Here is an 11778-nt window from a genome sequence, read left to right as displayed (position 1 = left end):
CATTTCATCGGGCCAACACCTCTGGCTCCGGCCCAAACAAATGAGGCTACTACTGGGGTGGTTCGTTTGAAGATGTGCATTGCATCCTCCAGTCGGAAGTGTTTTATTCATGAAAACAAATGGCAAAATTGTTATGTTAGTAGTTAAATGCTTACAACACTTTTAGTTTACAGTTTACATAGTTGGTTATTGCCGCGGTGAATCCCCTGGCCATGGAATGCAATCGTTCCACACCCTGCCTTACATCCCTACATATGATCACATGAAGACTATATCATTTAGATAGGATGTGGCTGTTCCGACATACTATCTTTACACAACTTGCTCTATTTATATTTATACACACAAAGTACACAACACACAGTTAATTGTTATTAGCTTTCCAAATGACTCGTTTGCTTTTGATTTGCTGTTTGATTTGATTTGATTTGATTCCATTTGATTTGCACTAGCTACCCCGTCCGTCTCCTCAACTTAAATATACACGATCAGTGTATAGAAAATATATATATAGTTCTAGTATTCGATATTTACACAGTGTTGTTCTGATTTGAATTCGAGTTCCGTTCAGTCGGCGTTAGTCAGTATCTCTCAGTTGGTTTGGTCCCCATCCCGGTCCCCATTCCGTTCCCCCCGCTTTTCGGTCCACTCTGCTCAGTGCTCGAAGGTCCATCGCTGGGATTCGCTCTGGGGATCGCATGGCGCCACCTGGGCGTCGTCCAGGCTCTTCAAGCCCTTGTGGTCCAGACACAGGCCCGTGTTGCTGTGGATGATGTGCTGGCGCTCGTAGCGCCACTGCTCGTTGAACTCGTCGTTCTCCATGCATGGCACCATCACCACCCGGTACGGTGGCGACTCGCTGTGCTGCACCGTCGCACAGCTCAGCTCGTTGCGCAGCACCTGCGAGTTGGTGAAGGAGAAGAGCTGCGACTTCTGCAGCACCTTGCCGCACGGATATAGCCCCGCATTGTAGGGCTTCTCGTTGTTCTGCAGCAGATCGTCCAGGCATATGTTTGAGCTGACCGCATGCACCTTGCCCCAGCCCTGCACTTCCTTGGTGGGCACAAACTTCTCCGGATAGATGTTCTTCAGGTACCACTCGAAGCTCTTGCAGCGCAGCTTCTTGCGCAGCATCGTTCGGTGGGTCACATCGCCAATATCGGCGTGGAACTTCAGGTCCGGTCGGTTCAGGAAGAAGATGTTGATGTACTCATCCATCCACACCAGAGCCATGCGGGCAGTATTAATGCCGTGTGTGTCGCGATCGTTGGGGAATCTAAAAAGAATTCAAATGAGCCCATTAGAATATGGCTTTAGATAATGTCAGAGATCAAAACAAAATAAATCTGAGTTGAGTTTTAGCATAACAGCAGCTGAGGGCCTTCTAGTAAAATTTATAATTTAAATGGTAACATGAATTTTTATTCTTAGTGTATATATATACACACAGAGAATTTCATATCGTTTCAAAGAGCTTGAAAGTACAAGTAAAAACTATAAACGCGTTTTTCTCAAAGTCAGTGACCAACATAGTCTCAAATTTTATCACCAGCTTCTTATTTTTTTTAGTAATTAATCGAAGGTTTTTTCCCACCGACAAGTATACAAATAAATAATAAACAATTTAAGGCCGAAATAATGGTCAAAAATCCATTTTTTTTTTGTTTAAGAAAACAAACAAATTTTATATTGCTTATTTTTTCGATGAGTTTAACATCACTTTAACGAAATCTGTTTGGTTATTTAGTATTGAAGTATCCAATTCAGAGATATAGTTTTTTTTTAAAGGAGCACCCGTAGCTCCTTTCTAAATAATATTTGTACTAATACTAAGACTTAAAATACAGTTTAAATACCACAAAGTTTTAGATAAAAAAATCCTGGAAAATTGGATTTTTTCGGACTTCTAATTGTATATAACCCCTGAATATAACTTACTTGTAGGGATGGAAGTCGCGGAATATGTGTCCCACCCGGGAGCAGGGAATCGTCTCGATGGTGCCGCCGCACTGCCAGATGCGGAAGGACATCTCCAGGTTCTCGCCACCCCAGCCGTCCATTTGCTCGTCGTAGCTGCCCACCTCCCAGAAGTACCGCCGATCCATGGCGAACAGGCCGCCGGCCATGGTGGGACTGTAGGCGGGACAGATCTCCCGCTCCTGCTTGCACTCGCGCCGCTGGCGCTCCTTCTCCCGCTCCGGCAGATTGATCCAGTCGAAGTGGCCGTTCCACTGGAAGCCGCCCACCTGGAAGGACTTATAGCCATTGGTGCTGTACTGAAAGTCGTTGGCATCGATCACATCGATGATAGGCACCAGGACGCTCGTTCCGCGACTCCTTGATCCGCTGCAGGAGTGGCTCGCACCAGCCGATGTTGCCCTCGCAGTGGGCGTCCAGGAAGATGAGCACATCCCCCGTCGCGATTCGAGCTCCGGCCAATCGGGCACGAATCAAACCCAATCTGGAAAAGAGAGGCGAAAACTTTCTTTAGCAATGTGAAGGGCAAAAATCAAACAAAACAAAACAAATTTATTGGGTCAGCAGCCAAAAACCTTCGATCGTTTGCCAAGCTCGATTAACACCAGCCTACATGGCTTTGGCGGCTTGAAGTCATCAGAAAGTGTGCAAAGCTCGCGGGCTGACGAGTGTAATGCACGCAGAAACCAAGTCTGGGAGTTACAAAAAGTCAAGCCCACAACACCACACATAATCGTAACTTGACGAACTGGTTTTCTCTTCATTTTTTCTGCTGTTCAGTCTTTAGTTTTTCGGTTTTTGGCTTTTGAGCGTTTGTCGGTTCTGGCCAAAAAGAAGATGCTCCATGCGCGTCCGACATGGCAAACAAGTTATTCAAATGAGTTCAACCAGCCAGCGATTCGATTAGCCGAATTGCTGAACTTTTCCTAGCTCACAGGCAATGATGGGGAGAATCTAGGTGTTTTCTTTTCACTTCTTGGCACCTCGCCCAGTTATGATTTTGGAATTTACAGTATGCCCTCGCCACTATAAAGTAATGAGTGTTAGCAATTTGTATCTCACAAGAACGAAACGCGTGCTTTAAAGTTTAACACATTCGATTTGCATATATCAAAGGTCACAATAATAGTAAATTTGCCGTTTTGCGAGATTTGAGATACAATTCTATTGATATTATTTTCTCATAATTAAAACTATTTAAATATTGAAGATTCTAGATATTATTTTCTCATAATCAAAACTATTTAAATATTGAAGATTCTACAGGCTTGAAGAAACTTACTTAATAACTTAAGCTCCTTTCACTTTTGTTAGGTTTCTACTTTATTTAAATACAGTAAAAGTTGCAAAGCTTGAGTCCCATATTTTGTAAAATAAATAATATTGTAGTTTTATAAATCAAACTCCACAAATAAAAAATGATTTATAATTCTTATTAATGGGTGTTCTTGCGTATTTAGTTTGATAGTAACCACTATTTTTGGTTGATTGTTGCCTATTAACTGCATGTGGCAATAATTGCACTTACGTTATCACATTATTTTGTACATCAAGTATGTGTTGTTGATGTTCAATTATATCAGAAAATCCACTTTGTAGATTATATATTATTTTCTCGAGTGTTTAATAATAATCAAACTAGGTTGCTCGAAATGAAAGTCTTTATCAAGGGGGCGTCTCACAAATCTCATTCATTAAGTTTTAAGTCGAACATTAAAAACAAATGCCACAGAGCTCTATTAATGTTTTTGGACTTGTCTTAAAAAGCCAATTTAAACTAAAAATAGCTTATAGAATCTAAGCTAACCAAAATCGATATAAAATTGGTTGGAAGATGGTAACTTAGCCCTATAATCTGGTTAACTTACCGGTTTTTGAGCCGCAGCACGGTGACCTTGCCGGCGGGTATCCTGGTGCGGACGTAGTAGTCCTAGCTTGGCGCCCAACTCCACATTGTCGCTGCCGTCGTCCACCAGGATGATCTCCTTGAGGGCCTTCGCGTTGCAGGTGCTCAGAGTGCTGTGCACGGTGCGCAGCAGCACGGAGTAGGGTTCGTTGAAGAAGATGATGACCACGCTGGCGCTGGGCAGGGATCCCTCGTCGTAGCGCTCCTTGGCGCACAGTGGATTCCGGTGGTCACCGACACTCCGGTTGTAGGTCAACTGCTCGCTGAGCTCCTCATTCAAGGCGATCTTCTTGTAGACGGCATCGCCGCGCTCCTTGGCGGCGCCCGACAGATGCACTGCCACGCCCTGTTCGCCAAGGCCCACCTGCTGCTTCTGGAGGTCCAGCTGGATGACCTGTTCGTAGGGTGATTGGGTGGCGGGTCGCGCTATTTCGTTCTCGCTATCGCTGTAGGCCTCGAACCGCTCGCGTCCATGGCCGCGTAATGCGGCCACCCGGGCAGGTGGCGCCACCTGTTCCTGCTCCGGCGATCCATTCTGCTGCACCTTGCTGTAGAGGATGAAGCACAGGGCGACCAGGATGAAGATGATTAGCTTGCCGTAAAAGGAACGGAACCGAGGCAGCATGTTGTTGGATTGGCTATCTGCTGGGTATCCGCTGGCTGGGATGGGATGGGAAGGGAGTTCCAAGGGGTTTCTGAGGTAGCACTGGGCAGGTAGCTCCACGCAGACGTGGCTCTGCGGATCGAATCGGGATCGTGATTGCCAGATCCGATTGCCGTTGGTTTGTCCACTACTCAATCATTTAGCTCCGCATCGCTGGCGAATATACAGACACATATGTTTCGTGGCTCTCGGCGTTCGCGTTCGCGTTCAATTCCAGTTTCTGCTCGTTTTCCGTCCGTTCAGCGCCGCGCCGCTTTGTGGAGTGGCTTAAACGACTAAATTTAATATTAATTCTAAGCGCGACTGCCACAACAACAACAAAAACAGCAACCATTCAAAAAACAACAAAAAGAAACGTACTCAGCATGTTTTTTTTTACGCTGTTGCTTCTCTTTAGTGTGACCAAGTGCTTGCGAAAAGTTTTATACCGCCAGTACAGTGGGCCTTAAGGGTAATGTTTGCAGCAAAAACCCCTTGGTGGCTGGGAAAAAGAAATTATACTTTGCTATGCTTTTTTCCGAATCGTCTTATATTTAGTAACTTTTCTGCCTTGCCTAATTTAATAATTTAAGTTATATTTATCAAAATACATATCTGCGTAGAGTATATATCTGCAAGTTAGCAGATCATTGTTAACTATAAACCAATCATAAACGAACATTGAAATTGTACTTTTTTATAAAAGGTATCCAAAAATGTTCAACATAGGTTAGCTTGTTGTTTTTTTAAATAAATATATGAAGGGCTCGAACCCATTTAAAAACAAGTTAAGTCAAAAAGAAAATGAAAAAAAGTTTGCTGATTAATTAAACTCCATTTGGTCAGTTTTGTATCGTCATTATTTTTAATAAAAACAAATAATTAAAAATTTTAGTTCTTTATAGCATACAAAATGTAGTAATTAGTAAGTAACATCGAAATATAAATTTAAACAAGGTTAATAAACTCAACATTAAAAAAATAATTCCGTCACGGGGTTCAGCCGTTTATTGGGTGGCTTCCTCAAATGGCAAATATTACTTTTGCGTTTTCAATAATTCTTTCGCTATTCTTTCTATAATAAAATCAAAGCTGTTTTTTGTTTTGTTTTGTTTAGTTGAAAACAAATTTTTTTCCAATGTCAAAGTGTGCGGTTGTGAACTTTGGTAGATATATTACGGACTTAGCTTGGACTTGCATCTAGGGCAGACCGTTTGATGATCTGGTAACACGGTCTTGTAACTTTTTTTTTCAACTCTGGAAGTACCGTGCTTTAGCCATGGATTGTGTCACGGCTAAAAATTTTGCACTGGTGTTTATTTTAAAATACAGAAAGTACTTTGCGTATTTATTTAAATTAACAAATTAGCTTCCTTGGACTAAAGCTGCAAAACAACTCCTGTCACAAAAGGCTTCCAATTTAAGATTAGCATGAACTAACTTTATAATTTAAAAGGATTGAAATATAAGTTTAAAAGTGTATTTTGGGGTTGCATTACAAATTGGCTTAGCAATTTTGTTCACTTATTCAGTTTTAATATAAGTACGGGGATATATTTTTTTGTTATTAGTTTTTATTTATTTATTTTTTTTTTAAATAATTTATTATTTATTGACCAACTCAAAATAATGCTATGCACCTTAACTCATCAAAACATTAACAAATGTTTTTAGTTTTGGCAAATACCGCTTGCTAAACTTAAATGAAAGCAAATAGATTTAACGAAAGAACTCAATCAATCGTTTAGTGAACTAATCATTGCAAACAATATTTAGTACTCTGGCAAGATAAAGTTGTCGGGGTTAGTAACTGTCATTATGGCTTGTTATATGATGTGTGAACTTGAAATGCATAGTTATAGCCAACCAGCACGCCATGCTCTTCCACCACGCATTTGTTTGCCCCAGTTGTCACATCAATTACTTAAAAGAGAGGAAATTTAAATCAAATATTTCCTGCACTTAAGTACCGTTGCTAACGAAAGGGACTGACCGACTGACTGCCGCGCACTTGACACTTTTGGATGGCACTTAATGCACAAATGGCATGTTCATTTGTTGGTAAAGCGAAACAAATGGGTTTCCTATTTAAAACTTGTTGCTCCGCCTGTTGGCCCAAACATGCAACCACATGTTGCCGATGTTGCTTTCGGCTCGCTTAAATCTTATTTTAATTCTTATTGAGTTTGGTTCTCATGGCAACTTTCATTTTGTAATGTTTCGAATTGGTGCCAAACAAGACTGTCCCCGTTTTTCGGAGGTCTGTGATTAATTTACCTAATTAACGTACGAATCTGGTGTTTTTTTTTTTGTTTTTAATGCGAGCTCTTGGGCCGCATAATTATTACGTTACGTATACGCATTGGTGTCGCTGCGGGAGGCGCCACAGGCCAGATCAGCAACCCAGCAGCAAGTAAATTAAAGTTCAAAGTGCTCCAAAGAGGCATGGTAATTGGAGTTTTCGGAGTCGAACGCCACATTTGTGGGAAGCAACTGGAAGTCGCTGAAAGGTGGCAACTGTTTTGCCGATCTTGGCTAAAACTCCCTAATGGCTTTGAGCGACAAAAACTAGGAAGGAAATAAATTACTTTGAAGTCTGTCTGGGCACAGTAGGATGAACCTGCTTGGCGGGGGCCTTTGTTTTAGTTACCGAAAACCCCCGAAACACAGAGCAGAAAGAGGGAGACGCGATTTTGGAATCGGAATTTCATTTCGTGTGCGACCTCAAAATACTAGTTTGTTAAAATGCAGCGAATCCGGCATTGAAACAGATTAGTTTCTCTGGTCGAAAAAATTAACACCTCTTAAATTTGAAATTTGAAATACTCTTTTATTATCGCCACCGAAAATTATGCATTTTCAGCACATTTGTGAAATGCTTAATGGCCTGAGGTCGAATTAGTTGGCTCTTAAGTGTTATGAGCCGCAACCGGATTGAAACTTAAGCCGCCGTCGAGGGGCCGCAAAAACGTTTGTGTAAATAGCAGAAGTGCTCGATAAATAATTTTTGAAAATTACTCTATTCAATAACGAGGGTGCCTGAAGCCCCCAACGAGGTCTCATTAATGCGCGTCCAACAATAAAAAAAGGGTTAAAAACAACAAGCGAAAAACAGTTTAACCGCTGCCAGACAGACATTGTTACACATGTGAGCCGACTGCGGTTAAGGTGCTGGCCATAATGACTCGAGCCGCAGAAATCTATTAAATCTAAATGACCCTGAAGATCATACAAGCAGCCAAGAAATGGTCGACCAACGATCACCATCCATCAATGGAAATGATGATAATAACAGAATTGGGATTGGGTTAGCAATTGAAAAATGTTTGCCATAGATTTTACGGATTATGGTCGACTTTCGTTTCGCTTCGCCTCGAATGCCTTTGCAAATGTCAAAAGGTTGAGCAATTGCGATGATTGCTGTGAGTTTTCAACAGTGCCAGGTAGGATGAGCACAGGTCGGATCTGATCGGATTGTGTCGGATCAGAGCTGGAGCAAGTCCACGACTTCCCATGACAAATTGATCAGCCTGAGAAGCGTAATGATGCCACATTGTCATACGCTAGCGAGCGTGATTTATGATCCAGTTCGATCGATTTTAAAAGGGGAACTTCGTTTTACAACTAAATCGAAAGTGAAAGATTTCACGATACTGACTGGCTTGGCCATGACAATGCCATGCCATTGTTTCACCCACTATACCAGTTTGGGGGTTAGCCGGTTACCCAATCCCCAACTCCAAATTCAACATCCCAATTTCAATTCCAATTCCAATTTTAATTCCGGTGCCCTAGGTCCAATCAGCACGCGTCAAAAGTGGCGCCAAAGTGACGATCGAAATTATGAATCGGATCGAATATGCACAAACTAAGGCGACTTTATGGCGGTAGCAAGTTGGTTATTTGCATAATCCTCGGACCCTGCTGAGACACCCGCATTGTCGTCTGGTTTTGGGCATGTTTATGTAAGAGCCAATCATGTGAGATGTCATCGAACATTTGCCCAGTTCATTGGGTCGACTCATCATATCTGCTGGAATGCACATTTCGATGGGGGTTTTCACAATCGCATCGCAGATGGACAGCTATAGATACGTCCGATTGTCTTTTAAAACCACATCAAAATCAATATCGCGTATCGATCAATATCCAAAATTGAGCATTGTCTCAATGTTTGCAACCTCCGATGTGATGATTCGGACCCATTTGAATAACACAGGGCCAACAATAACCGTTGCGTCTCCATATCCGCTATCATTTATTGTGCGGAGGTGGCTAATCCCAATTCAACATTTCTTTGTTTGTTTTATGGCTTTGACGAAGGTTGGGCGGAATTAGTTAAGTCATGCTAGCGAAACTTTTTCATTTAATTCAGATTATGTTGCAAAATATTTTAGTCAAATAGCTTATTCGAATTTTTAAAGATAAAAGTATTAATTTCTTAGGCGTCTCCAGAATCTTATAGATTCTAAAAGCTTCAAGGCGAAACACCAGCATCTAACTCCCAAATATATTTTTAAATTCAATTAATTAAATTAATCTTCAAGATCTCGGAAATAAAAAGAGCAAATGTTAAAATCGGACTTTTTAACTAGGACAAAATGTTCTTTCCTCTTTATCTCCCAACTCCAACCAAAACGTAAATAAAAGATTTAGAGGCAACCTTAAGTTTTAATATTAGTGGTTTAAAGTTTAAGCGTAACAACTTAAAACAATAATTAATTTTGTTTAGCTTACGAGGCAAATGTTCTTAAAATTCAAGGCAATGATCAGGTAAATCTAAATTTAAATACAGACAAAGATGTTAATTCTTAACCCTTTTACACATAGGTATTATAAAGCTTCTCCGGCAGCTTATAGATCCCAAAAGCTCAATGGCAAGACAGCAGCAACTAATGCTTAATCCAGCCACAAACATGCCTAATACCCAATAAAGATTTTTTACTTCGATTTCATCATTCAGGTGTGGTGGACTTAAGTCCTCAAACCGCTTAAGTTTCAGCCATAGCATATCGGTAAAGCTTCGATCGATCCAGTACCTCGGCAAACCGAACTCATTCTGGCGCATAATGTGCTCCTCGAAGAGATCGCGATAGGGCAGGTGACGTCTTATGGGAACAGTGTAGGTGTCGACGTTGTATAGACACAGTGAATGTGAGTAGTAGAATAGGGGATATGCGAAGAGCTTCTGCTGTTCGTTGAAGGTGATCCAGCGGACTTCGGTAATCGGGTAGATATAATTGTCATTAAAGGTCTCCCGCAACCGCTCGAATTGGTTGGCGTCCTCGAAGATCAGCAACTTCTCTTCGCTGAGGTTTAAACTTAGCAGCACTTCCAATTCGAAACTGGGTATGGCCACCTTGTATCTGGACCTCTCCACATCGAGTACGCTCAGCATAATCGGCTGGCGCAGCGTACCCCACATGAAGCTCTGCAGGTATGACACATACATGGTGTTGCACATTACGCTGGTAAAGCAAACAATCAGAAAAAGCAGTTTCAGTTTTCTGCTGGAGTGAAGGGAAAAAGGGAACGACTGGCCTAAAAATCCCCTCAAACACATATCGTTCATCAGGACCCTGGACAGGCTCAGGCCGCGCCAGGACTTCCTCTGGGTGTAGAATTGGAGCAGCGAGATGGTGCAGTATATAACAAAGAGCGCGGCCAGGACGGGCGGATCTATGATTAGCAAGTACAGGTCATTGTACGACACCAAATCCGGAAGAGGAACCATGAAGCAGTGGGAAGTTATTAGGTACGGATAAGAAAGCGTATCGTAGTTCCACATATGCCAGGATGCGGATTCGCTCATGCCAATGTCCAGGAGGTCCACCGCCGTCCACTTTGAAATATTCACAAACGATATTTTCCCTCCGGCCTCAATTAAATTAACCTGCATTTCCATGGTGGCATTAACCTTTTCCACGAAATTGTTTAGCAAATTGGCCACGAATCCGGTGAACTTCTCTTCACCTGTTTTTGGATCCCGGTAGATCATACATCCAGGAGCCAAGTTGTCTGAGATTGTTCTGATCGGAGCTCCGCGCATGTTTCGAAATTGTTCTATGAAAATGTGTTGACCCTCGAAAATATTGATCTTCTCATATTTTCGGTCTTGAAAAAAGCGACACGAGTTGACTACTCCGTCCTGATCGAAGTCGACTGTTACCATGGCTATGTTATACTGGTCCTTTTTCGTGTAATATTCGCATACAGTCTCTGGTTGAATATCCTCCCTTAGAAGGATTAGACGCCTGTTTGCTTGCAGCTTCATCCGGGTTCGATAGTTTTCCTCTCTCTCGGCTTGAAACCCACAACTAAGTATAAGTGTTGGGGTGCTGAAATTCCAATCAAAGTTTGTGCTTCCCGAAGACACCAGCACTGTGGATATTGGCAGACGTCTGGTTAGGGAAGGAAAAACACAATCCTCTCCGTAGATTAACAGTATGTCGTACTTATCTTCGAGGTGCAATTTTGCGAGAAGTCTTAATAGTATTTCCTGTAGTTCTAGGTTCCCGTTAACAATTATATCCGAGAACTGAGCCCTTGAAATCCCAAGGCAGAATAGAATGCTAACTAACCAAGCCATGGCTCTAATGTGACTGTTTAATATACCGTGCACTGCTCACGTTTTGTACCTTAAACGCCTCTAATTTGTAACCATTAATGTTCGTTAGGCATGCCATTCCACAATGGGGCCACCGACCATATTTTTTGGCCAAAACACATTATTTAAAAGTCGTCAAATATTTTTTTTTAATCTCGATGGATAGGAATAACCCTAATCTTAAATGTTGCAAACACAAAATTTTAACAAAGCGCATCACTGTTAAGCTATCATCTGTTAAAGGCTATCATCTGCTAAAAAAAAAGAAAACAAAGAAAATAAAAAAAACTGTTATATCCTAATAAAAAAGTAAGACCACGCCAATTTTTTTCCAAACGTGTATTTTTTTCACATAATCTACTGAATACAAAAAAAAAATTTTTTTTAGTATATAACAAAAAATAAATCCCTTAAAAAGGGCGTAACTCCCGTAACCTTTCCGTTTCATAGATTTAATTTAAAAAACAAAGCCCGAGAAAATTGCTTCGTTTTTAAGTTATTAATTAACGCCACAATAAGTAGTCGTTTGCCCCATAGTGCATTGTTATCTTTCTCACATTGTGTTAACATGGCTAAAAGTTCAAGGACGATGAAAGAGTAAATAAGCTAATATACGTCGAGATCTCGGGAATAGAGAGAGAGATA

At 41.4% G+C, this 11778-nt stretch overlaps 2 protein-coding genes across 2 annotated transcripts; both read right to left on the bottom strand.

The window, feature by feature from the left end:
- Window positions 1-61: 61 nt before the first annotated feature.
- LOC128254169 (polypeptide N-acetylgalactosaminyltransferase 1) lies at window positions 62-4967 on the bottom strand. Its single transcript, XM_052983035.1, is given in 6 exon segments — window positions 62-1276; window positions 1939-2327; window positions 2329-2461; window positions 3846-3907; window positions 3909-4822; window positions 4908-4967. Coding segments are annotated over 5 exon segments (1806 nt in total). The 5' UTR covers window positions 4509-4822; window positions 4908-4967; the 3' UTR covers window positions 62-654.
- Window positions 4968-9295: 4328 nt separating this feature from the next.
- Window positions 9296-11115, bottom strand: LOC128254170 (uncharacterized). The gene has a single exon (XM_052983036.1). It carries the CDS (start codon window positions 11113-11115, stop codon window positions 9331-9333), a length of 1785 nt encoding a protein of 594 aa, XP_052838996.1. The 3' UTR covers window positions 9296-9330.
- Window positions 11116-11778: the final 663 nt, after the last annotated feature.

Source organism: Drosophila gunungcola, assembly GCF_025200985.1.
Source record: "Drosophila gunungcola strain Sukarami chromosome 2R unlocalized genomic scaffold, Dgunungcola_SK_2 000004F, whole genome shotgun sequence".
Taxonomy (NCBI): Eukaryota; Metazoa; Arthropoda; class Insecta; order Diptera; family Drosophilidae; genus Drosophila; species Drosophila gunungcola.
Note: the sequence above shows the minus strand (reverse complement) of the source record. Positions and strands in the feature narration are given on the sequence as shown.